Here is a 27651-nt window from a genome sequence, read left to right as displayed (position 1 = left end):
ATTAAATGGGTTAACCTCTAATTTCTATGTTCTGTGTGGCCTTACTGCCCAAAGCTTATGGTTTGATCTTCAGAATATTGCTCCTATCTGCACATCAAATCATTCCTCATCTTCCCCAGCATCTTGCCATGCTCAGCTTCATGAGCATGAAGCTTTAATTAATCACTCAGCTTCCCATGCTCCCCTCTCCAGCAGTATCTCCAGAACAAGGAGAGCAGATTCTTACCTGCTGCCAGAAACAGCTCAAAAAAAAAAAAAAAAAAATTCTCTCTTTTAACTGCTTGGTTGCCCTCAACGTATTTCCAAACTTCAAGTGTTTTTGAGGGTATATGGGATGGTAAGGGGTGGAAGAGGGAAGCACAGACTAAAGAAATAGATGAAAAAATACCTGAGCATTTGACAGTATTTGAATCATTTTCCGTGGAAAAAAAGATACATTCACGAATAGTCACAAATATTTATTGAGGAACTACTATGGTGAACACTGGGAGATAAAAGTTCAAAACACAGACTCTGCCTCAACTATGGATTTGAAACAGCAGAAACAGAATTATATGTCTGTATGACACACACACACACACATACACACACAGGATTACTCAGCCATAAAAAAGAGCGGAATCTTGCCATTTGTGACAACACAGATGGATCTGGAGGGTTATTACACTAAGTGAGAGAAGTTAGACAAAGAAAGACAAATGCTATATGATTTCAGTTATATTGGGGATTTTAAAAAATAAAGCAAATGAATAAACATACCTAAACAGGAACAGTTACAGAGAATGAACAGGTGGTCACCAGAGGGGAGAAAGACAGAGGGCTGAGCAAAGTAGGTAAAAAGGATTAAGAGATAAAGACTTCCAGTTACAAAATAAGTAAGCCAGGGGGATGTAATGTACACACAGAAAATACAGCCAATAATATTGTAACAACATTCTATGGAGATGGTAACTAGACTGTGGCAAACATTTTGTAATGTATAAAAATATCAAATCAATATGTTGCACACCTAAAACTCATATAATGTTGTATGTTACCTATACCTTAATAAAAATTAATTAAAAAATAAAAACAGTCTTCTGCAAGGATGAGGTAGGTGGCAGGCGTAGGGAGTGGTATTGCCAGAATCAGAAAAAATGAAACATCTGTATTTTCAATAAATTTATTTCCTAATCTTTAAATAATACAAAGCTTTTCCATGAAACACGCTATGATTATCTGTCTCACTGATTATCAAATGTGATACACAAAAATACTGAATGAAGCATCAGAGCCAGTAACATCACAGAAAAGGCATCTCTGTGACCTACTACTGCCACGAGTAGCACATTTTTCATTATTATAACAGTTTACTCAGGGAGTTAATCAGAATCCCTGTTAATACAGCAAAGCCTTTCAATCAAATATATAACTTTGCTGGAATGAAGAAACGTTTCCAGTGTAAGTTGGACGGTACTGATAAATTAGTGCTTTGGTCTCTTCAACATCAGATTCAAAATGGTGATTGCTTTTCCGAGCTGTAAGACAAAGAAAGGATTAATTTTTAAGAAGATGGGGTACAACTTTCAAAAGGCTACTTTATGATGTTCCTTCCTCTAATCAGCATTATTTAGCGGGACAAGGCCAGCAAAAAGGAAAAAATGTCTTATAAAATTTCCCCCAAACAAAGCAGTACCTGACTTGGAGGGGCATTACCTGACAGCAGCCACACCTGCTCTGCACCAGACCCCACGTGGTGCTCTGTTCTCACTACATTCAAACACCTTCTAGGCACCTAATAAGTACCTACTTTGCACAAGGCTTGACGCCTCTCCTGGAGATGTAAATATTCACCAGGCAATGTAACTCTCAAGCAATCTAGTCTGATTCCCATACAGAAGTGGGAACTGTTAACATTTTTGTTAACACTGGTAGCACAGTCTTAGCCACTGGACCACCAGGGAAGCCCCGATCTTTTATTTGCTTATTCTTTACTTAGGCTACTCACAATCATAATTGGAAATAATCTTCTAAAATGAAGAGTCTTTGCAGTTGATTTATCACTCTAGTCTTATAGACCAAAAAAGGAGGAAAACCTGCCTATGAGACATCAAGGAAGAAGCTCCAACTCCTCCATCAGCAATCAAAGCAGAAACTGTACCTAAACTATTCCCTGAAACCTGCACATAAAGAGTAACCTATTATTGTCATGTGCTATGTCAGTATTAACAACAAATTCTAGATGATCCCATTGCTGTGTACTTCGTATACTAAGTGACCTGCCCCACTGCAATGTACATGCAATGTACAGGGATTTCTCTGCTGGCTGAGACGGTAAAGCATCCACCTGCAGTGCAGGAGACCCAGATTCAATCCATGGGTTGGGAAGATCCCCTGGAGAAGGGAATGGCAACCCACTACAGTATTCTTGCCTGGAGAATTCCATGGATGGAGGAGCCTGGTGGCCTACATACAGTCCATGAGGTCACAGAGAGTCAGACAGGACTGAGTGGCTAACACTTTCACTTGATTGAACATGATACATTCTGTATATAAATCATACATTGTTTACTCCATGCATGAGTACAAACTACGAATATTACATCATTTTTTATAGACTAACTTCCTGAAGATGGTTCAAGAGTAAAGAGGAGGGAGATACTGTAGAGCCGAGGCAGGTGTGTTGGTGGTGGGGAGAAGAGAGGCAGAAATTAGAAATGGAAGGAGGCACGAAGAAGTCGGCGAAGCTGAAGCTTGAATGTGAGGGGGTGAAGGCTCAGACTTTACCTTAAAGTCAAAATAAAGTAATATGGGCTTTTCTGGTATTTTTTAGAAAGAGGGCATTGGAAGATGAAGACAGTGGAGTCAAATCTGTGAAAGTGCTGGAGAAAACCATGCCCTGCCCACCACTGTCCTCATTCACTTCTACACACATGACCTAAAAATGTTTGTTAGGACTAATACTGTCCATGGGAGAACTTTTGGATTTTTGTTTTTAATTTGGGGTTTTGTCAAGAAATAATCCATTCAACTGAGCATAATCCTAAATCACGGTGAACTCAGGATGCAGTATATACCTGCCAGTGTGGACAGAGGGGTGATAAACCTCAGGGAAAGCTCGGATGGAGAAGGCCAAGTCTTCCCATGCCCATGCCTCGCCCGAGGGATGCCCCATCCTTGGCGAGCCACATCTGTAGCTCTGTCTCACACCCACATCATTCAACTAAACCTCAAGCATCTAGCACCAAATTCTCAATTACCCACAAGCATAACACTGTGTGACTACATCTGTGTTTCCAACATGAAAAAGAAGGCAAAGGCAAAGCGTATTAACTCTCCAATGTGCCAATACTTATAGACAGGGAGATTTAAATCCACCGACTGATGAGTATAGATTCAACTCATATAACTGTCTTGGAAAAATAAGATCTAATTCTCAGATAATGTCACAATTAAAATATTATTCCAAAGAAGAGTAATGATGATGGCTGTTGTTTAGTCACTCAGTCATATCCAACTCTTTGCAACCCTGTGGACTGCCTCCTGCCAGGCTCCTCTGTCCATGGGATTCTCCAGCCAAGAATACTGGAGTGGGTTACCAGTTCCTTCTCCATGGGATCTTCCCCACCTAGGGGTAGAACCCAGATTTCCTGCACTGGCAGGCAGATTCTTGACCACTGAGCCACCAGGGAAACCCAACACTAATGGGAAAAAAATCTTTAAAAAAAGAATCAAGAAAGACAGAAAAAAGAAACAATCTTTATGCTGTTGTTTAAGAATTCAACCCACTTTAGAGAATGCAATACTGTTAACTGAAATAATGGTCCTGATTTGATTTAAATTACTAATATCTCAATTTCAGGGCTCTCAAATTCATTTTCTTAAAAGTTAAACCTACGGGACATTTATAGAATACACAAAAGTTCAGATGAGGGCAATTTCCTTCAGAACCACACTAGAGTGATACAATTATAACCTCTGCCTCAAATTACCTTCAGCCACAAAGAACTCTGCTAAATAAAATGCGGCCTTCACAGCATTAGGTGCATGGGAAATGCCTCGTAATTGCCCCCACTCATAAGGAGCTTTCTCCGGATGCCACTGGACGCCATATATTGGATACCGGTATCCTGCACAAAGAACAGACTAGTGAGTATTAAATGGTAACAATGGTCTAAGATGTTACAATTATGTTGTATATTCTGTGTAAAATGTTACTTTTATAGCCCACAATGTCAGACATAGTAAAACTGTGCATATTATTATCACAAAGAATTTCAATTCGCAGTCAATGTGAGGCTCATAATAACAGTATTTAACTGACTTATAACCTTTTATGAGAGTCCCAGGTGACTAGTGGTAAAAGAACCCGCCTGTCAAAGCAAGAGACATAAGAGACATTGGTTCAATTTCTGGGTCGGGAAGATCCCCTGGAGAAGGGCACGGTTACCCACCCACTCCAGTATTCTTGCCTGGAGAATCCCATGAATAGAGGAGCCTGATGGGCTACAGCCCATGGGGTCAAAAAGAGTCAGACACGACTGAAGTAACTTAGCACGCATGCACAACTTTTTATAATCTGAAATATGATTTACTTTACTAGGTGATCAGAGTAGTTGTTGTTCATCGTTTAGTCGCTCAGTTGTGTCCGACTCTTTGTGACCCCATGGACTGCAACACGCCAGGCTTCCCTGTGCTTCACCATCTCCCAGAGTTTGCTCAAACTCATCTCCATTGAGTTGGTGATGCCATCCAAGTGTCTCGTCCTCTGTCATCCCCTTCTCCTTCTGCCTTCAATCTTGCCCAGCATCAGGGGCTTTTCCGGTGAGTCAGCTCTTTATATCAGGTGGCCAAAATACTGGAGCTTCAGTCTTAGCATTAGTTCCTCCAATGAATATTCAGGATTAATTTCCTTTAGGATTGACTGGTTTGATCTCCTTGCAGTCTAAGGGACTCTCAAGAGTCTTCTCCAACACCACAGTTCAAAAGCATCAATTCTTCAGCACTCAGCCTTTTTTATGGTCCAACTCTCACATCCATACATGACTACTGGAAAAACCATAGCTTTGACTATATGGACCTTTGTTGGCAAAGTAATGTCTCTGCTTTTTAATACACTGTCTAGGTTTCTTTGTCACCCCACTCCAGTACTCTTGCCTGGAGAATCCCAGGGACGGGGAAGCCTGGTGGGCTGTCATCTACGGGGTCACACAGAATCGGACATGACTGAAGTGACTTAGCAGCAGTAGCAGCAGCAGGTTTCTGACAGCTTTTCTTCCAAGGAGTAAGCATGATCAGAGCAGAGCAGAATAATTGAGCCTCTGAATACAGACCAGTTCAGTAGTCAGGGGTACATCTAATTAGTGACAAGTTTCTTCTACAATGGGTTTCTTTTCCCCTCACTTCACACCACATCTTCATCCCCTCCAATATAATGACTTACTCATGTGAGAATGAACTATGCCAGCATCTCTGGTGTCTTTATAGGTTAGCTAGTTTATCTCAGCATACACTGTGCCTCTCTCATGGTATGTGGAATGGTTCATGATTTCACTGAATCAATTTTTAAATAGTTTTTTAAAGAAGTTTAAATTTGAAAGATTTTTGCTACTATAGTTCACTTATTCTTAGAATTATTAACTACTTTTATATATAAAAATGATATGATCCCTAGGATTTACTCCAAAAAATATTCTAGTAGGAGGAAAAAGTAAATATGAAATAAGTATGTCCAATTCTTGCGACCCCATGGACTGTATGAAATAAGAATGGCCACATAAATGTGAAGGTTGTTGAAACTTACAGAAAGGTACCCAGGATGTCACTATATTACTCACCTACTTCTGTGTTTTTAAAATTCTGTAACTTTTAAAAACGTGAATATGTGTGATATTTGTCTTCTGAGAAATTTACATACTGATCTCATTTTTTTCTTCACACGTATGTCTTTCCTCATTTTAACAATTTATTGACCAGAGATGTATTAATACGTCTTTTGTTACCCAAACATTACTGACTGGAGTGTTTTAATATTCACTTACATAACAAATCTCTGGCCACAGGCATTAGTTTCTGCAAAAAACCCCTCAGTCAATAGTGTGTTAATTGAGTAAGAAATCCTCTATTATTTTTGCATTGAAATTAAAACCCCAACTACCATATGAAAGTACTTGGAGGAATGAGTGATCTCAAAGTACAGGTATCCAGGAAAAAGAGCACTGTCCTCTTGCATCCCATGAGACTCTGCTAGGAGAGAGCACATCACAGAAAAAAAACTACTTTATCCTACCCTTCCTCAGGCAAGGTTCACAAGAGGAGAACCTAAGACCAAGTAGCTGTGGTCACTACTCCATCCCTCTCCCACTGATCACCTGCCTACCTCCCTGTAATATACTCTCTTTCTCTGTCTGGGACCACATGTGGTGACACCAGCAGGAGACCCATTGGCTAGATGACTAGAAAATCAATTGCTACACACAGATAACTGAAAGACAGATCTTCTAATATATTTCTTTGAGATACGAAAAGTACTATTTAGGATAAGAAACACCCTAGCTACTACAAACCTAGACAGCATATTAAAAAGTAGAGACAGTACTTTGCTGACAAAGGTCCATATAGTCAAGGTATGGTTTTCCCCAGTAGTCATGTATGGATGTAAAAACTGGACCATAAAGAAGGCTGAATGCCGAAAAACTGATGCTTTTGAACTGTGGTGTTGGAGAAGACTCTTGAGAGTCCCTTGGACTGCGAGGAGATCAAACCAATCCTAAAGGAAATCAGTCCTGAATATTCACTGGAAGGACAGATGCTGAAGCTGAAACTACAATACTTTGGCCACCTGATGCGAACAGCTGACTCACTGGAAAAGACCCTGATGCTGGGCAAGACTGAAGGCAGGAGGAGAAGGGGACAACAGAGGATGAGATGGCATCACCAACTCAATGGTAAACAAATTCCAGGAGATACTGAAGGACAGGGAAGCCTGGCATGCTGCAGTCCATGGGTCACAAAGAGTCGGACACAGCTTCACAACTGAACAACAAGTGATAAACTGTAACAAAGATTTTTCAGATAGATAGAAAAGTAGATAGACAGATGAATGTTTAGACAGAGATACACACTGAAATTCAGAAACAAGTTGAGATTCACTCTTATTTTTGTAAACTGCATCACTCAAAGACCAATGCAGGTTCCTGACAATGTAGGAACCAGGCCCTGTTCTCACTAATTTAGAACAAAAGTATCAAGAATAGGAAGGAAATATGCAAATAAGAGCATCTCCAGTGTTTCTATCTAGCAGGTATCAGGAAGTTTTCAGAAGATAAAATTTTCAAATGAACCTGGTATAATGACACAGCCAGAAACACAACCAACATGGAAAACTGATGCCCTAATTTCCAAGCCAAATCTCTTTCATTTACATAATTAGTCATCCATTCAACATCTCCTGGAAACACAAAGAATAAGACACAGTCTCAGCTCTCAATGAGCTCTTAGCTCTGAGCAGTTCTGCACACAGGATTCATTGAGGGTCCAGCCTTTCGGGTCCTGCTCCATGGGGGTACTCTCCAGAGAGGGCGCTCCTGAGCTTCACCTCAAGTTCTCCTGATTCAGTAACAATGCTGGTTTAAATGCTCCATATAACTCTTGGAGTTTAGGACCTAAATACCCTTACTGTCCTTTCATCAATGTATTTAGGGAGATTTTTTTCTGTATGCCAATCACATTTTTTGTTGTTGTCTGGAGCATGTACTTAATCTGCAATGTTGCTAGAAACAGAAGTCATCTCCATTTAGCTTCATTGATCCTCCCCATAGTCTTCACCTCCCTTCCATTTTCATCACCTTGACCTAGAAGGTGACCCAGGTAAACCACAACTGATTTGGAACATGAGCAAAACATGGGCCTCTTTTCTCCAATAATGCCCTAACTTCCAACTTCAGTCCCCAAAGTTTTATTCATGATTTTATTTTTAAGAGAGATTTTAAATGATTTTATTCATAAGAGAAATATAAAATCAAAATTCATAAATATAATAAAACAAAGTGTACATGTGCAGTGATACATACCTTCCATGGTTGAAATAAAGTCAATATTGCCATCTGTATTTGTAGTTAATATACTGAAAAACGCCTTTAACTTTTCATTCTTCGTAAAATTCTAAAGTGCAAAAATAAAACCAAAATGATTACTTCTGCAGTAAATCTAAATTTAGCATGGGTTTCACTGCATAATAAATGAGATACCATCACAGAGAGGCTCCACTTGTGGAAATGTGCGGTCAGAGGTTCTACTGCTAATGACAGCAGCAAGTCAGCAGGAAAATTCTGGAACATTCTGCTCTGCAATGTACCTGAAAAAATTTAAGCCCAAGAGAAATCATTCAAACACAGGAAAAAAATAAAATCCACTGAAGTCAGAGCCAGAGAGAGGCCACTGTGTAGACACAATCAAGATGACTAAATGATTTGCAAACACATCATTTCCACAGGAGTATTCTAGTCAGGCACAAAATAAGTTCAACACACAGTTCCAAATATGTTCCATACTTACGTACCTTTCTTCTAGAATTGCAACATAAATAACTAAAATTCTTTAGACATGATAATGAGCAGGATTTTAACTTGAGTTCTCTAGACAGGGCTGAAAAATAGGTAAAACTGTCCACATGTGTATATATTTGTTTGCTCAGCAAAGGATCTAGAACTTCCAACACATTTTCAAAGTATCTGGGACTTAAATAGTTAAAAATACCAACAATGTGGAAAAGAACACAAACCAGGTCACAAACCACTAGCAGATCAAAAGAAGCACTTTACTTCGCTGAAAACTCTGGAGTCTGACACAGACATACAGCAGCAAAAGGATAAGAAACTCCTGATGGTAATCAAGGCCCCAGCGTCAGCTGTCCTCAAATGAGCCTGTCATTCAGGACGCTAACGGTCCATGAGAACCCCAGAGCCCCAGATCATCAAAATCTACTGGTTCCTTATTTCAGTGAATTTCATTCCTGGTTTGTATAAACTCGGTTTCAAACACACACAACCAAAAGAAACTGACCCAAGACATGTATTTCCCATATGATTTTTGCACTATTTGAATGTGAGAAAGAGCTGTGAAAAGTATAGAGCATTTTATAAGTTCTGGGAATAACAACTACTGCTTTCCATCCAAAATCTGTAAGAGAACAAGAAAGGTTGGTAGAATTCAATTCTGATGATTCTGAGATCAAGTAACCTACAAGAATCATCTTGTTTTCAGTTTTATTTTTTGGCTGTGCTGCATCTTTGCTGCCGCCTGAGGGCCTTCTCTGGATACACGGTGGGCAGGAGCAGGGGTGGGGGTGGGCGTTGCTACTTTCTAGTTGTTGTGCGCAGACTTTGCATTGTGGGTGGATTCTCTCATTGTGGAGAACAGGCTCTAGGGCACATGGGTTTCAGTGGCTGTGGAGGACAGGCTTAGCTGCTCCGTGACGTGTGGGATTTTCCCAGACCAGGGATCAAACCTGTGTCTCCTGTATTGGCAGGTGGATTCTTCAAAACTGGACCACCAGGGAACTCCCAAGAATCAGTATCTATTTACACAAACTGGCAAATAAAGAAATTTGTCTGGTCTTTGTCCTGGGTTCCCGAATAGGAGCTTTTAAAACCCTTGGAAATTTCAAGGAAATTCGCAAAGGATGGGCATGTCTTTGTAATGCTCATGAGGTGGCGTAAGGTGGCCCCTGGACAGCTTTGGGATGAGGCTGGTGACCAGAGAGACTGACCATGTGATTACAGCAGATCTGGCTTTTACCTGAATCTGCAGCACAATGGATATGAAATGGACTTCAAGAGTAAATCTGATTTTGAGCCAGCCTGATCTCCAGGGATGGGATGGACGGGGACTAGAGACTCAGTTCAATAACATGGCCAGTGATGTAATCAATCATGCCTTCACAATGAACCTCCAATAAAAACTCTGAGCACCAAAGCTCCCTGGAGCCACTTCGCTGGTGAAATATTGATGCACCAGGAGGGTGACATGCCCTGAGTCAACAGAAAGAGGGCAGGAAGTTCTGCATTCCCTCCAGACCTCAGCCCATGTGAATCCTTTACAGCAAAACTCTTATTGCAAACACAGCACTTTCTGAGCTCTGTCAGTCATTCCAGTGCATTATTAAACCTGTGTGTGAGTGTGTGCTAAGTTGCTTCAGTGGCATCTGACTCTTTGCAATCCTATGGACTGTAGGCCGCCAAGGTTCCTCTGTCCATGGGGATTCTCCAGGCAAAAATACTGGAGTGGGTTGCCAGGCCCTCCATCAAGGGAATCTTTCTAACGCAGGGATTGAACCCACATGTCTTACATCTCCTTCATTGGCAGGTGGGTTCTTTACCACTAGAGCCACCTGGGAAGTTCTCCATACTCAATGAAGAGTACAGAGACCAGCCATACCCACGGAGACACGCTGCTGTATAATTCACTGCTATCATCACTTACAGGCCGATGTTTCCTTATAACAACATTTTATTGGTTTGATAATTAGATTATTTCACTGCTCCTCCATTCTGCTGCCCCATGCCCCTCCCCCATTGAGGATTTCACCAATAACAGTGGTTTCTCCCAGGAAACATGCGTATTTTGAACTCAGTTGAACATGGGCTGTCGGCCACCTCCTCCTTGAACCCAGGCCCTCCACCCTCCCTTCCAATGCCGCTGCACTAGAGGCCAGGGCCCCAGGTGCCTCGGCAGTTGGCAGAAGAGAAGACTATCCACCCAGGAGGAGAGGGAGAGCACCCATAGCCCCCCGCCCAGGCACCCTCTCTTGGCCTTAGTTATATCACAGCCCCTGTACCCCAACCCCACCCAGCCCCAAGCCTGGCCCGCTTTCAAAAAAAAAAAAAAGCTTCCCACTTGGGAAGCCACCTGGGAAGCTTCACTAAACCCATGGCTATCCCCAAACTCATGGCCAGTTGATTAGAAGTGTGAGTAGCCTTGGGGCGTGACTAGAGGCTGGTCCCTGATGTAAGGGTAGTCTGGTCAGGGAGATGACCTTTACCTGGAGCCTGAGCTGCCGCCAGGTGGTATACTAGAATGGAGTACACCCTAGTTGGGGTCAAAACACAGTACACAGCCAAGGGGGAAATGCAGGTTCAACCCCTGGATCAGGAAGATCCCCTGGAGGAGGGCCTGGCAACCTACGCCAGTATTCTTGCCTGGAAAATCCCATGGAAAGAGGAGCCTGGTGGGCTATGGTCCATAGGGTTGGAAAGAGTTAGACACGACTAAAGCTAACATTTATGAGTTATGTTTAAGCTGCTTAGCATAGTACCCGGAAAACACTGTCTTATTTAACCCTCACAAAAAACCCTAAGAGTAAATGCTTTTAGAAATCATTTGTAAAACTTAAGACAGGTTAAATGATTCCCCAAGGCAAAAGTAACAAAGTTAGAACTCAAAACCAGGTCTTAGTTTAGAGTTTTTCATCATGCATGGTCCTGATATCACTAGAAACAGTAAGTTATAAACATGCAAAATCCCTTAAGCCATCTTTATAACTCAGTACAAAGAGTTACACCTTCAGCCTGTGTAAATAAGTTAAAAATTAACAAATGTTACAAACATTTTTTGACTTGGATATTTGCAACTTACTAATCTTACCCAGTTACTACCTTTTTGAAGCAAAAAAAAAAAAAAAAAATTCTTACCTCTAGAGAAGTTCAGTGGCAGTTTAATTCCAACAGTATCTGTAAGGGTTAATAAGCTCTCTCCACTGACCAGATAAATAAGCTCTTCAAATCCAAGGCAGGTGCCCCACACAGGAAAATAGTCTCCTTCACCAAAACTCTTTGCAGAGTAAAGAGAAAAACTAAGCTTATTCAAACTTTTCATAATAAAATTTATACATTCAGTTTGTCCTAACAAGACAGGCACCTGAGTCACACATGGATTTCTAAGGAATTTCCAAGATCAGTAGTAGTAGGCCAGCATTTTCTTTTCTATTAGCTGATTATCACTTCATCTGTCTGTAGACCAAGCACCCTCATAACACTTAAGGTTTAATTTACCAAACTATCCAGACTCAGTTGTGCTGGGAAAGAGACAGACATCTGCCAGTCAACTACCAAACAACACATGTTATCCTTTAGGGACTGTAAATATGGAAAATGATGCTAGATAAATGCCTACTTATACATTTTGTACAAATCCTATTGTTTTAAATGACTGTCCAGGTTTGAAACTACTCTGAACAGAGGTTTTCCTTTGCCTCCATTATCTCAGAATTTATAGTAACAGCCTTCAGCCAATCAGATTTAATCTGATGAAAGCCATAATTTGGAAGGAAGGGAACAGTCAGCAAGCAAAAGTAACGACTTATCACACAGTAAACTAAAGAAGTACAAGCGTACTAGGGCTCTCAGAGGGAACTGAAATGACTAGTGTGACTGGGAAAAAAGTATTCTGGTGACTGAATTTTCTGATTAACTAAAGATTAAACCCATATGTACTTATAGTTACAAAAATGGGTTTTGTAACTTCCTTAAAAACAGTGGTTTTCCTGCACAGACTGTAAAATATAACCTAACTGTGTGTATGTGCGCTCATTCTCTCAGTCATGTCTAACTGTTTGCAACCCCATAGACTGTAGCCCACCAGGCTCTTCTGTCCATGGAATTTTCCAGGCAAGAATACTGGAGTGGGTTGCCACTTCCTACTCCAGTAACACACCTGAAATACAGAAAATGTTAAGGAATTTTTTTCTGTTCCTCAGTAAGAAAAATATAGAACAATATTAATTCTTATATTTTCTACTTCAAGATATGATTTTTATCCTTCATATACAAATCTAGGAAGTTTGTACTTTTAGAAGTTAGAATTGCATATGCTATGTTGAAAGGTCTTATGACATTCAGTTAACAATAAACACAAAAGAAGACAGAACTGCTGTTTCCATATGTACCAAACTGGATTTCTGGACTACATGTTAAATCCCCACTTGCTGGGACGGCGTCTTTTATTTGTTGTGATCAGCAGAACAAAGGACACAGAGTGGAACCATATAGATCTAACAGAAATCACTTCTGAAGGCTGCTTCTTCTGAGGGCTTGTGGACCCCAGTGGCTACACCTAAATGGAAGTTCAAGATTGCTAAGCTTTTTCCTTTGCTTTGAAATCTTCAAGTTGTCAAATAGACCTTTTGTGTCTTATGGGTTGGGCAGTTAGGTGACTCCTTTGTGTTTTTTTTTAATTGAACAAACCAGGTTACACAAGTCTCTATTTACGAAAGGAAGAGTTACTTTATAATATTTATATATATGCTTCCCAAATGCATTTTTAAATCATTCTTGTTATAATTTTGTTAAATTTCAATTTTGCTCATTAGTTTTTCCAAAAAATGTCCACTGAGCAGGTACTAAGTACACAGAACCATATGGTATAAAACGAGGAATGCCTCGAGGGGTATCAGAACCATGCCATCTGATGAGACATCAACAGCTAACTCCAAGATCTTGAGTCTCTGAGATAAAAGCCCCTTAATCTCAGAGAGCTTCCTTGGTAGCTCAGTGGTAAAGAATGCAGGAGATGAGGGTTCAATCCCTGGGTTGGGAAGATCCCCTGGAGAAGGAAATGGCAACCCACTCCAGTATTTTTGCCTGGGAAATCCCACAGACAGAGGAGCCTGGCGGGCTATAGTCCATGTGATCACAAAGAGATGGACATGACTTAGTGACTGATCAACAACAACAAAATACTCTAAAAGTTGAGCAGAAGAAGGATGCCATTCCAGCAGGGGTAGAGGGACACCTCCCCATAAGGTGCACAACCCTTAGCCCTGAAAGCTGGCTAAGGCACAAATGACAAGACGAGGTAGAAAGAAACAGACAAAGCAGATTTGAAAGTAGGACATAGGATATGTTCTAGAAACACCAGTCTGACTGCAAGTACCTGCACAAACAAAAGCTGGAAAAGGTGGGCTGTGGGCACACTCTTCACTCAAAGACTATAGAAGGCTACAGGTCATTGAGCCAAGCCAGTCAACATTTTCCAACAAGTATCTCACATGCCAAAGGCAGTTTCTTAGGGAATTATTTAAGGTTGGGTAGATGGTAGGGCCAGCAAGATTAATTAGAAAATTGCTGCTAACAGTTCCAGGGAGAAATTCCAAGAATTTGAGGTATGATGCAAAGGCAGGTGCAATGTGAGGTTACAGAGAAGCTGAGAGGCTCCACAAGTCACTGCACGTGGAGCCTTAGGGTCCAAGGTCAAACAGGATTGGATGAGTTGAGGACAGCTTGCGAGGGGAGATGAGAATTAACGACCTATGAACAACGCCCAGTACATAATAGAGACTGCTTACTCAGCCACCGTGAGTGCCTGGTTCATGTTAATGAGCCTGAGTACAGAGGGCTGGTCAGCAGAACTGGAGGGTTCCCTGGAGTCCAGAATTAAATGAAACACACAGAAAATAGGTGAGAGCTGCCACAGGGTGGAAAAGAACCAGCACCTCAAATGTTAAAGGGGTGATGAGACTACAGAGTGGTGAAGGAAGTATCACCACGTGCTTTAAAAAAGAATTACCCTTTTGGAAAATTACAAAAACTCACCTGGAATAATAAGAAATAACTGAGACTTACCTTTATGGACAAGTTGTAAAACATTTTGGCCACGCGAGCGTAACCGGACCTCATGAGGTTAACGCTTCCTCCAGGGAAAAGGACTCTGAAACAACATCAAAGAGGGTGCATTTCAACCTCTCCTCCCTCCCAGAAAATCAATACTCTTTTTATTTTAAAACAACCTTTCCTGATTACACAAGCAGCCAGAGCACTACAGAAAATGAGAAAAGTTAGGCAAAAAAATATAAAACATTTACAATCCCACCTATGTGTAAACTACTGCAGTTAACAGTGCATTTGTGCATATTCTACCAAACTTCTTGGATAAACAAGTCTATTTTTGAAATAGAGTATGGATAAGTTAAAGTAAAAGAAACTGGGGGCAAGGGAAGAATATGCAGAGCTAGAAATCAAGTAGAAATAAAATTCTAAGTATAGCTATTAATAGGTTTAAATTAAGATGATCAGAGATGCCAAAATCAACTGCAGGTTCATAGCCATGAGTCAGTCTTGGCTCACAAAAAAAAAAAAAAATTGTTATAACCATAAAGAATGAAATAGTCATAAAAATACAATAGGCTAGAACTGAATATCCATGAAAATTTTCATTTATTATTATTTCCCTGAGTTCTCTTCAGAAATAAGAATGGCATCAGAAAATTTTGAAAAAGAACACAATGACAATTCTTTTTAATTTAAATTTATTTATTTTAATTGGAGGCTAATTACTTTACAATATTGTATTGGTTTTGCCATACATCAACATGAATCCACCACAGGGGTACATGTGTTCCCCATCCTGAACCCCCTCTCCCACCTCCCTCCCCATACCATCCCTCTGGGTTATCCCAGTGCACCAGCCCCAAGCATCCTGTATCCTGCATCAAACCTGGACTGGCAATTCATTTCTTATATGATATTATACATGTTTATGACAATTCTAAAAAACTTCTCAGAAAAAAAAGAAGAGCGTCACAAACATCTGACTACTGGACTCTACCAATAGAAGAGATATATAGAAAAGTATTTATATTTTTATTTCAACTTTTCAAGTTAAAGAGCTCTTAAAGTAACTAAGGACATTCTAAACAGATTACAAAAGTTGGACAAAATATATTAAAATTTTTAAAAAGTACTTAAATATGAATTTGAGATGTAAGAAATATCACTTTTGAGACTGTTGTTCATTCAGTAATAGGTATTAGCCTGGAGAGTCAGAGATGGGCAATTCTTGCTGTTGGTAAGGTCACGGTCTGGTAGGAAATACCAAAACTATAAGGCAGAACATCTGTCACAAAACCAAGCAGGAAAGTGCCTTAATGAAGACTCATTAGCAGTTCCCCCTTTTTACTGAGTCGGTATTTAAAAAGCTGTCTCTGAATGAACTTGGCATGTTTAACCTCAGTTCATTCAAAAGTAAAACTTGACTGTCCCTCCTGATTGACAAACACCTTGAAAGCAAGGCTCCACCTTTTCATCTCTGCACCGTCCCCCCAAAACAGTACCGGGTTCACTGCATAACAGGGCTCAGTAAAAGTGGTTCTTAAAGTGGGAGGAGAGTCGTGCTCACTTTATTTTTGAGGTTCTATCTCATGGTCTCTCCTGGACTTATCTTTGTCCATGTACAAAGTACACTGCACGTAACAGGCATTGTAAATATTTCACTAAATTGAACTGATTTTAAATACTTATTGATCTAAACTGACCTGAATGTAAATGACCGCTTTGAACATAGCTTTTTAAAAAATGAGCAATTATTTTTAATTTTTAAAAGTTCTTTTAATAAAAGCTTTACAGTAAGACAGACTCCCTCTATTCCACTCCCAAGCAGAAATAACCATCATTAAGGTTTGCTGGGTTAATCTGATATATATTATGCATGTCTCCTCACCCCAACTTCAAAAACAAAAGCAAATGGGAGTACACTACACACACCTCTGTGTACCCTGCTTGTTTCGTGTAACAATACCACACTATTCAGGTTACAACAGTGATTCAGGGCATCATCTACAGACACCCTCATTTTTAACCATATTCTATCATATGAATATAGTTTATTTTTAACCCAGTTCCCAACTGAGGGGTGGGTGGATGGGTTCCAAATCAGGGGTATTTCAAACAATACGACAGTACATACGTTTGGGCCCAGGTCATCATGTAAGATAGGACTATATCTTTTTTGCTTTACTTTTTGTTGAAATATAGTCAAGTTTTAATGCTGTGTTAGTTTCAGATGTACAGCAAAGTGACTAGGTTTTCTTTTCCAGATTCTTTTCCCTTACAGATTATTATAAAATATTGAGTATGATCCCTGGGCTGTACAGCAGACCCTTGTTGGTAACCTATTTCACATATAGTAGTGTGTATATGTTAAAGGAGAGGATGATATTCGTAAAATAAAAATCTTTCTGAAGCATTTCCTGTGACACATGGTATGTGCATTTTTAATTTCAAAAGATTATAAAACTGCCCCCAAAAGACTATCTAACTTCCACCCTGATAGAAGAAATTTTCACCTACTATGAGCTAGCATGAGCTAGTATGGGGAAGTCATTCTGACTTATACATGATTTGACTTGAACTTTATGCTACTAAGAACAGTCTGTCTATGGCCCATCAAACATGTACTGTACCTCTGCTTTAATCATTAAGAAAAGAATGCATTATCTAGAAGTTAAAGAAAAGTCCGCTCTGAAGATAGGGATAAATGGCTGCCCTTCCTATGATGCCCATGGTAGTGGTTCTTCCAAGATAAGGTTCCCTTGCCAGACATTAAGGTCATGCTGACTTGCTGGCCACGTCTCTGTTGAAACCTGGAAGGAATGTAACCCTGTCATGTTTGATGTACATTCTTTGATCTGTCAAGATATAACACAGTGTTTTTCTGAAGCACTTTCTTCCTGGGCTATAGTCCTCAGTATGGCTTGAAGAAAACTTTCTTCTGTTCCTTAATGTAGACTGTTTGTATCTTATTCGCATCAACAACTCCCACAAATAAAGTACAATAACACTGTTTCCTCATACCCTCACCTTAGCACATCAGCACATTTTCTGCTTTCTGCCAACCTGGTAGTTTTTAATTGTTATAATTAGCTTTCCTTTAATTATGAATATGTCTCACATTTTTTCATATGATTTTTTTCTGTGAGCTAAGCAATCATATCTTTTGTGATGAAGCTAGAGGATATAAAACTTTTTACCAAATTCTATTCAAATCACCTTCTGAAAGATAACCAATTAATATCTTCAGTCTTCAGACATAAATCCCCTAAGCAAGCAGTATGTCATGGCCTCCAAAGTGGCTTCAAAGCCTTTAAGACAAGCATTAAAAGAATAAAAATTATGTTACACATTAAAAAAAATGTTATCTACTATATAACATTTATTTTCTAACCTGCCTTCTCTCTGCAGGAATTTTGCATCGCTCAACAAAATAATTTCTATAAAATAACTCAGAAAACTAATATTTATACCACTGAAAAATAGTTACCTAGAAACATGTATTGTATTCATATGTACTCTTTTGCATCACTTAGACCTCATATACCGTCTTAAACTGTTGACAACTTACCCATTAATAGATTTGAAAAGCTTTTCATACTCTTCATTTTTAAGATCAAGCCTGAAAATGATAAAAATAGTTACAAAACATCCATTTCCAAAACTGAAGAAAGTCTCTAAATGAAGCTACCACATTAATATTTAAAAGCCAGGTGAAAATAATTCTTTTTTAAAAAAATATTTATTTGGCTGCATCAGGTTTTAGTTGCAGCATATCAGATCTAGCTCCCTGACCGGGGATGGAACCCAGACCCCCTGCACTGGGAGCACGGAGTCTTAGCCGTGGGACCACCAGGGAAACTGCTGAGTCCCAGCGTTCTGCCAGGTGAAACTCCCCAGATTATGTCAACAAAGAAGGGACCAGTCGGGACACAGAATCTTCCCCATGGACATTTAAATCAGGATGGGCAACTACCACCATCAGGAGCGCGAATGGACTGAGATGAATCAGATGCTCTCCAGGGACTCCTGCCAGGTAGCTTTGCAGCTGAGCTCTGGTCATTTCACTCATTCTAAAAAACAGTTCCCACGTTGTCCATGCCTGAATTTGGGGGCCCAGTGCATCACTATTAAGGGGCTTAACTGTGGGTTGGGGACGGGGGGGGTCACAAACTTCGGTATCTCAGAGACCATGAAGGCAAAACAGAACAGGGCACATTCTTTGAACACAGATGACATTTGCATGTTGTCAGACTTTCTTGAAATGCAAGACCCCCTCAGTAAGTTCTCTTTAAAGAAAACAACATATGTCTAGGAATGATGGCAAATGACAGCTTCGGAGCATGAAAAGGAGCAACAGGCGCTGCTGCCAATGGACAGCTCTTGCTCTGTTCAAAATTAGCTCCAGAAAATTGTGTTAAAAAAAAATAAAGGCCAGAAATCCAGACTTTTATGAAGTCTCCTGATTTGTACATACCTTAAACATTACCAATGAAACAGATTTTTAGACCAAAAGTGCCAGTGGGCTGCCACATGCCACCTCTCAGGAGGCGGACACCCTCTGGGTCCCTCCAGTTCTAGGGCAGGAGATTATAATAACCTGAGTGCACCGGGCACCAGAGGGTGAAGGCCAGACAGGAGGATGGGCACCGAACACAAATGCCTTCGCCTGCTCAAGGATTCTGCTGAGGTCTCCTGTCCACCTCCTCTTTCCCTCTGAACTGCAGCAGTCGGTCCCCAGCATCCGAAATTCAGAAATAAACCCAACCAACATCATCAGTGTGATCACGACTCATTCCATATTAGGCAATCCTTTGCAGGTTGCTCTGGGAATTTAGCTGCCACGTATTACACTGCTTTTAGAGAACACATGATTCTAATTCTGAGCAATATACCTTAAAATGAACTTTGGGAATCCAAGCTGGAAATTAACCTGTATGCCATGTTTTCAGCATCTCAGTCATAAATCCCAGTATTCTGCAAGTCATCAGTTTTAACACTTCCCGTTTCAAAACCTCTGCCATTCTTGTCTATTCCTCCCTGTGCCTTTTCATCCTAGTAGTCATCAAGTCTTACTGATTTTTTTTAAAGACATTTACCTAGCAATTCTACAACCACTGCTCTAAGCCAAGCCTTCCTTGCTTCACACCTAACCCACTCACATCTCTGAACTGGCCTACCTGTCTTTTGTCTCTCCCACCTCCCACCCATGTTATTAAACCTATTTTCTAAAAGAACAGCTTGCAGAAAAAGCTTCCAGGATCAAAACTTTGCAAGTTGTCTTGAGGACTGTCCAGAACCTCGACCTCAGCTCTAAAACTCTGCTGTTAAGTTCCAAAGAAGATTTCATTTGAAAAAATTAGATTGCTATGAAAAAACTGAAGACTAATGTCAAAAGCAAATGTTCATCTAAACATAAAACCCTTTTGTGGTACTGTTCTCAAAATTGTAGTATTTGCATTTTGAGTATTAATGTTCTACTTTTGTTACCATTTTTTATGTGAAATTATTTACAGTAACAGGTTTTCCTGAGCAAACAGTTGTGTTTTATGTGTGAAACCACTTATAATGGATTAGGTGAGTGTGCAAGAAGACCCTCAAATACACTATTTTGGGGTGATAAGATAATATCAATACAACAACAAGGCTTTTGTTAAAAAAAAAATTCAAGTCTTTCCAAATCAAAATGACATGAATCATTTATCATGTCATGAATATGACATGAGTCATTTTATTGTTCCTTAGATCATTAAACCACAAAAATAATGTAGCTCCTTTAAAATCGCAATACCTGCAATTAATATCGAAGCGACAGTGCTGTATTAGTCGTTTCCAAACTTCTAAAGTGGGGTGGGAAGGTCTCTGAAAAGTTCTCTTCTAGAATATTCCTTGATTCCCTACATGTTTCTTTACGCTAATATTATGGAAGGAAGCTGGTGAATCTAGAAGTGCTTTTACTCCATTGCTTTTGTAATATCTGATGAGTATCACCTTTTCTGGAGTAAAGGAACTTATCATTTCATTCTCTATCTAATACACATGACACAGCTCTAATGATATGATAGAAACACGTAGCTTCACACTTTGAACAACTTAATGAGAGACTCTTAAGCATTAGATTTGGGGCAGAAACCAGGTATAACATTAATGTGCTTGAATAATGCAATCGCAGGAGAGAAAGCATTCATTTTAGAAATACAAGATCGCATCGTACCTTACTGGCACCACTCTTGCACCAGCTGACTCTAGAAACTTCACGTAGGATGCAGCAATGTAGTATTTTCCCAGGGCTCTCATGTTCTTATTATGGCACTTTTGCATTAATATTCCTAAATTACAAAAAAAATTAAGTTTCCGTTTCAAGTAATGTCCTTTTTTCCTGCTCAGAAACTGAAACATATCACCCTAGAAATGTCACTTCTTCACTCATTTAATTCACAGAATTAAACATGAAGCTTCTCCTGAAAGGATGTCTATAGGATTTGGGAAAGGAGTAGTGGAGGCTGACCTGAATTGTAAGTAGCTTCCTCTCTTGCCACATCAGGGAGGCCAAATAAGCCCCCAAAGCCAGGTTCTTTGGCACAAGCTAGAATCTATGTCGGAGAAGGCAATGGCACCCCACTCCAGTACTCTTGCCTGGAAAATCCCATGGACGAAGGAGCCTGGTAGGCTGCAGTCCATGGGGTCGCTAAGAGTCGGACACGACTGAGCGACTTCACTTTCATGCATTGGAGAAGGAAATGGCAACCCACTCCAGTGTTCTTGCCTGGAGAATCCCAGGGACGGCGGAGCCTGGTGGGCTGCCGTCTATGGGGTTGCACAGAGTTGGACACGACTAAAGCGACTTAGCAGCAGCAGCAGCAGCAGCAGAATCTATGTCAGAGTACCAATCCTTAAATCCAGCAGAAGGCCCCTCCCTACACACACACACACACACACACACACACACACACACGCACGCACACACATAGTTTCCTTGACAACAAGCAAAAGAGTGAAAAAATTCTCTATGCATGTTTCTCCAACACCATCAACACCATCTTAATCCAAGCAACAAACATCCTGCCTACCCCTCTGCCCAACCTGGATTATTCTAATAGCCCTTTAAAAGGTCTCTCTGCATCCGTTTTTTTTGTTGTTATTGTTTTCGAAGGACCTTTACTCAGATTTACTGAGGTATAGACTACATATAGTAAAATGCACATATATTTTACCAGATACCATGGAACAAACATTGTAATCAAAACATACAGCATCCTGTGTAGTTTTGTTTTGCAATGCACTCAGTCGCTAAGTCATGTCTGACTCTTTGCCACCCCATGGACTGTAGCCTGCCAGGCTCCTCTGTCCATGGGATTCTTCAGGCAAGAATATGGAGTGGGTTGCCATTTTCTCCTCCAGGGGATCTTCTTGACCCAGAGATCAAATTTGAATCTCCTGCATCTCCTGTATTGGCAGACGGATTCTTTATCACTGAGCCACCCAGTAAGCCTACATAGGATTACATTTTGAGTTAATTCCCTTTGAAGATTTTAACCACTATTTTACATAGATTATGAAATAATGCATCCCAAGTTCCAAATATTGATACACAACACACATGAAAATGGACACTACCAATATCCATGAAAAAATGTTCAACTACTTTCTATTTAGTTACAGAATACAGTGCCCATCTTCGTGGGAAATAAAGGGGGAAAAAAAACACACCAAAAAAACAGAATGAAAGGCATAACAATACTACCAGCTAAAATGAAATCAATTCTAGTTGTCTGCCCACAAATTACTTTTTTGCACATTTCAAATAGGAGCTGATTTCTCCAGGGTTGCTTTCCCTTGCCCCAGTCTTAAATGTTTGTTCTGGCGATGCAAATTGATTTTACTCCCTTTATAGAACATAAGTGTGTTGAAAAAGAAAAATGACTTGTTTTACTTTAACACAAAACAGAATTGCTACTAGGATCACAGGAGCCACGGCTGCCCTCCGCTGCCAAAGACGACAAAGGCCAGGTATACCATAATTTCTCAATTATCTAGTCAATTCGATTTTGCATTTTTCCTCGAAATGAGCCCTCAACCAGTGAAATTTTAATAAAGATAATGCATGCATACAGAAGGTTTAGTTAGCAGAAATTCCTGCTACTGCTGCTAAGTCGCTTCAGTCGTGTCCGACTCTGTGCGACCCCACAGACGGCAGCCCATCAGGCTCCCCCGTCCCTGGGATTTTCCAGGCAAGAGTACTGGAGTGGGTTGCCATTGCCTTTTCCGCAGAAATTCCTAGATGAGTACAAACACAAAAACCATCCTCAGGATTCTTCAAGGTGCATGCTCCTCCCTTCCAATTTTAAGAGCCAAGATTTGCGGGAAATCAACGAGTATTACCTAGGTATATTTCAGCAGGATCTCAATGAGGGTTTGACCCCTGGGCTAGGAAGGCACACATCCTAACCCTAGGCTTGGATGTTTCCAGGACCGGATGCACCTGCCGAAGCGCAGCAGCTGGAAGCGCCCAGGGCGCGCTGCCGGCTCACCAGCCCCAGCCCCAGCCCTAGCCGTCTCCTTACCGATGATGGGCTTCTTGGGGGTGGGCGCGGGAGGGGCGCTCAGACCGAGGCCCGTCGCCCCGCACAGAACCAAACCCAACACGCTCAGCAGGCGACCCAGTCTCGCCATTGCGCTCGCCGCCTCCCGCCGGCTTTCAAAGGCACTACCGGCGAGCAGCAGAATGAGGCAGCTGCTGTCTCCCGGCCGCTCGAGGGCGTCGGGCGGGGGCGGTGCTCCGCCGCGGGGGCATATGGGAAAGGCCGTCCTGGCGCATGTGCGCTGGGGCCGCAAGGGCGGGCGACTCCGGGGACGCAGAGGCCGCGTCTACCCTATCGCTCCGCGGCCGCCCGGACCCCGGGCCTCCAGCCCGCCCCGCGGCGTCTGCTGGGGCTCAGGAAAGTGCGGTGGGCTCCGCGTACTCGAGCCCGCCCTTTCAGCTGTTTCCTCGACGTGACCTGAAGTCACCCGGAACTAACTGGGGCGCCGGGTCCAGCGGTCGAGTGGGGAGCGCTGGATCGCAGCCTGACCTGATTGGTAACCAGGCAGCGGGGAGGCTGGCGAGAGGTTCTAGAAGTCGCCTGAGAACTTTGCGCCATCGGCTGCTCCAGCCCCAAGTCGTCTTGAGGAATGCTGGCGGCGGAGTTAGACACCCCCGCTTTCCATCAGGGATGGTCGGTGACTTGGGAGGTAGTTTCCGCCTCCTGCCATTTGCGTGCAGGTTGAGGCTTCTGGACCAAACGAAGAGATGAGGAAAGCCCGATGGATGTGAACACGCCCACGAGCGTCGCCTCAGCTCAGAACTGGGTCAAGGAGGGGCCCACTCCTGGCATCACGACAAAAACAAGTCCAGGCCAGGCCCGCACACGGTGCCTTCTAACTTGAGCAGACTGTTGTACAACAAGGCACAAAGGGTGACTTGGGTTCCTAATCACTAAAAGTTTTTTTTGAGGTTTCTGTTTAAAATTTGAAAAGAGATTTGGAAACACTGAACTTGTTTTGGTGGGCTAGTAGATGAAAGGTAAGCTTTTTCTTTCTGTGTGAAAACCCAATAAAGATATGGCTTATACTGGCTGGGAGTTCCCACCTATAAGGGTGAAAATCAGAATAGAAGCCTATTTGATAATCAACTCAATGCCAAGTATAGAGGATGCAAAGATTAATTGGGCAATGCCTTGGTTTTTTGTCTCAGAAGTTTGCAATTTTGTAAGGAAAAGAGAACAGAATTTGTGAAGAGAATGTATTTCAAGAAGAGCGAATCTAGTATGTCCTTTGTTAAGATAATAATGCTGCTCTGGAAGGGCGTGGTGAGCGATAAGCTGAATGGATGTGTTTGTGAAAGGCCCTACATATTCGGCTTGTTTTGAACTCAGATGAACAGAGGAGGAAACTTTGTACCAGTATGAAGTTGTAGTGCTGGAGCAATTGTCTGTCCACATAGGAAAAAAAGTATTACCTCTCATTATACACAAAAATAAACTCTAGGTGAGTAAAGATACAAATGTAAAAGGCAAACTGTTATACTTTGATGAGAAAATATAGGACTGTGTGTCCATGATGTTGATGGAATTTCAGAAAACATTTTTTTTTTAAAAAAAAAACATGTTAGTGGAAGAAATTGGTAGATTAAATGATGTTATAATTTTAAAACTTCTGTTTAACTAAATGAATTAAAGATAAGGCACAAATTTGGAAGATATATTTACAAAATACAGAATTTCAAAGATGTTTATTTCTAGCATATACAAAGAACTAAATGAACAAGAAAGAATAACAACCTAATAGAAAACTAGGAAAAGAATATGAAAAGACAAAGTTTCACTAGTCATCAGGGAAATGCAGATTAAAACAAGATAGTATGTTGCATCCATCAGAATGACAGAAGTGTAAAAAAGTGTACCCTTGATAATAAGGGTGTAGAAAAATAAGAATTCTCTTAACACTGCTGGTAGAATTGTAAAGTATTACAACTGTTTTGGGGGAGCAATTAGGCAATATGTGGTAAAAGGGAAGGTGCACATATTCTATAACACAGCATTTCTTAGACTTAGTATTTGCCCTAGAGAAATGCCTGCACGTGTGAATAAATAAACATATACAAGTATGTTCTTTGTAGCATTCTCTTGTAATAGTGAAATATTAAGTGCAACTTTAATCATTATCAATAAAGGAATGAATAAATTGTATAATTAATATTTAGAATACATGAAAATTAATAAATTGGAGCTGGTTATCAACAGAGTTGGTGGTACTAAAAGTAAAGGACCCACCTGCCAATGTAGGAGCTGTAAGAGAGGAGGAGCAGGTTCGATCCCTAGGTCAGGATGATCCCCTGGAGGAGGAAATGGCAACCCACTGCATTATTCTTGACTGGAGAATCCCGTGGAGAGAGGAGCCTGGTGGGCTAACGTCCATAATGTCACCAAGAGATGGACACGACTGAAGCAGCTTGGCATATGGCACATCAACAGAGTTAATTTTATACAAATGAGAAATAACAGATAAGTTATGCTGGTGTCCAGAGGCTTATGTCAACTGCCTAAGCCAGAATCTGTCTACAGATCTTAAGAAAAACCATGAGATATACAAGGAGTTTAAAGTTACACATGATTTATGCCTTTAACAATACTTGGAGATGGAGGGTATCATAAACATCAAATTAACAGAAAGACTGCTAAGTAGCAAACTCCAGCAAGTTTTCTCCGCTGTTGCAAGACTCCGATGCTGAGAGGAGAGGATGCAATGCTTCCTCTTTGAAAATGAGGAAAGAGGAGCAAGGAATTTAGATAAAGCATAGGCAAAATCAAGCCGTGAAAGAAAATGTCAAACATGAAATGCCAGGATACTGAGCACAGCCTAGGTCTTGGAAGGCTGTGTGTGCCTGTGCTCAGGAGCTCAGTAGTGTCTGACTGTGCAGCCCTATGAACATAGCCCGCCAGGCTCCTCTGTCCATGAGGATTCTCCAGACAAGAATAGTGGAGCGAGTTGCCATTTCCTCCTCCAGGGGATCTTCCCTACCCAGGGATGGAACCTGTGTCTCCTGCAGCTCCTGCATTGGCAGGTGGGTTCTTTATGGCTGAAGCCCTACCCCTGGGAAGCCCTCTTAGAGGGTTAGTACTGGCTGTCAGGAAGGAGCCAGAGATGGCAACTTCAGGTAAGTATTGTTTCTGAGGACAAAACAGCTGCTTTGACAAGCAGGTAGTGTCCCTTCAAGAGAGGACAGTGAAGGGAAAGAAGGAGATAAAGGGGGAAATAAAGAGAAATAAGTCATGGCAGTGACCCCACCTCACCCCCACATACACACAGTTGCCACCACTAAAACATCTGTTGAAGGAATTGTTAAGAAAAAGGAGAACATCCAAGACACCATAAAACCCAAGTGGATCAATCATGAAGAATGGGAATGAACCTGAGATAGCCTGAATCCTCAAATCTACAACCCAGTTCAAGACCTGATGGATTTACTAGGCTCTCGTGATATCTGACAAAAGAAAGGAAGAGCTGTCACTGATGGGAGATATTACCTGGAGACTCTACAGCTAAACACAGTGTCCAACATAAAATATTATTAAAAATATGAAGAAACAGAAATATGTAATAGTAATCTAATAAGAAAGGTAAAATAGACTCATAGATGACCCTGATCCTGGAGTTAGAAGAAAAGGCCTTTATTTATTGAAATACAGTTGATGTACAAGAGTATGTTAAGTGTGATCAAAGTGATTTGATATTTGCATACCTTAGGAAATGTTCACCACAATACATCTAGTAACCATCTGACTCCATACAAATTTATTACAATAAAATGTTATATATGACATCTCTATGTCTTATTTATTTTCTAAGTGGAGGTTTGTATCTCTTAGGAATTTCCAGGTGTCTCAGTGATAAAGAATCACCTACCAATGCGGGAGATGCAGGTTTGATCCCTGGGTTGGGAAGATTCCCTGGGTTGGGAAGATCCCCTGGAGGAGGAAGTGGCAACCCACAGTATTCTTGCCTGGAGAATCCCATGGACAGAGGAGCCTGAGCAACTTAGCAGAGTATTTTAGACATCACCTTACTAGTTTGCTGAGTTTGAGATTTGTATGTTTGCCCAGTTTTGTGAGCTGCTGGCTTGATTTAGGTGGGTAGCAAAACTATTACTTGCTCTAGGACTTCTGTGTTATTTCCATAAGGGAAATATATTGATAATCTGAAATCATGATCTGGGCTGATAGTTTCCAAATCAAATTATTTGATAAAGTGATATACTCTGGCTTTTATCACTTAAGTTTTAACTTCTGAAAGTATGCATGGCTTAATTTTATGAAATTAATCTGTGGTCCCTTTAAGCATAACAACACCGGGGAAAGTGGTATTGAACTGAGCAGCAGTGGTGGAAGGGGGGGAACCAGTCTGCAACTGAAATGTATAAAGAGGACAACTAGATGGATGATACTTTTTTCTTAAGCTTTTCTGTAAGGAAAAGCAGTTTTTGAAAAAGAATACCTAGTATTCTTATTTAAAAAAGGAAAACCAACAGCTATAG

The 27651-nt window shown here is 40.9% G+C and overlaps 1 protein-coding gene across 3 annotated transcripts; it reads right to left on the bottom strand.

Annotated features, from left to right (window-relative positions):
• Positions 1-1148: 1148 nt before the first annotated feature.
• Positions 1149-23910, bottom strand: GGH (gamma-glutamyl hydrolase). Of its 3 annotated transcripts, none has more exons than XM_006055919.4 (9): positions 23651-23910; positions 20794-20908; positions 18151-18201; positions 14598-14682; positions 11670-11808; positions 8229-8335; positions 8052-8142; positions 3972-4109; positions 1149-1517 (listed from the first exon to the last, which is right to left on the bottom strand). In XM_006055919.4, the coding sequence occupies exons 2-9, from the start codon at positions 20898-20900 to the stop codon at positions 1396-1398; spliced, it is 840 nt and encodes a 279-aa protein (XP_006055981.2). In that variant the 5' UTR covers positions 20901-20908; positions 23651-23910; the 3' UTR covers positions 1149-1395. The 3 variants fall into 3 exon arrangements, with proteins under 3 accessions (XP_006055981.2, XP_006055980.2, XP_006055982.1); XM_006055918.4 differs by lacking the exon at positions 23651-23910 and adding an exon at positions 23144-23600; XM_006055920.4 differs by lacking the exons at positions 3972-4109; positions 23651-23910 and adding an exon at positions 23144-23600.
• Positions 23911-27651: the final 3741 nt, after the last annotated feature.

This window comes from Bubalus bubalis, chromosome 15 (assembly GCF_019923935.1).
Source record: "Bubalus bubalis isolate 160015118507 breed Murrah chromosome 15, NDDB_SH_1, whole genome shotgun sequence".
Classification (NCBI taxonomy): domain Eukaryota; kingdom Metazoa; phylum Chordata; class Mammalia; order Artiodactyla; family Bovidae; genus Bubalus; species Bubalus bubalis.
Note: the sequence above shows the minus strand (reverse complement) of the source record. Positions and strands in the feature narration are given on the sequence as shown.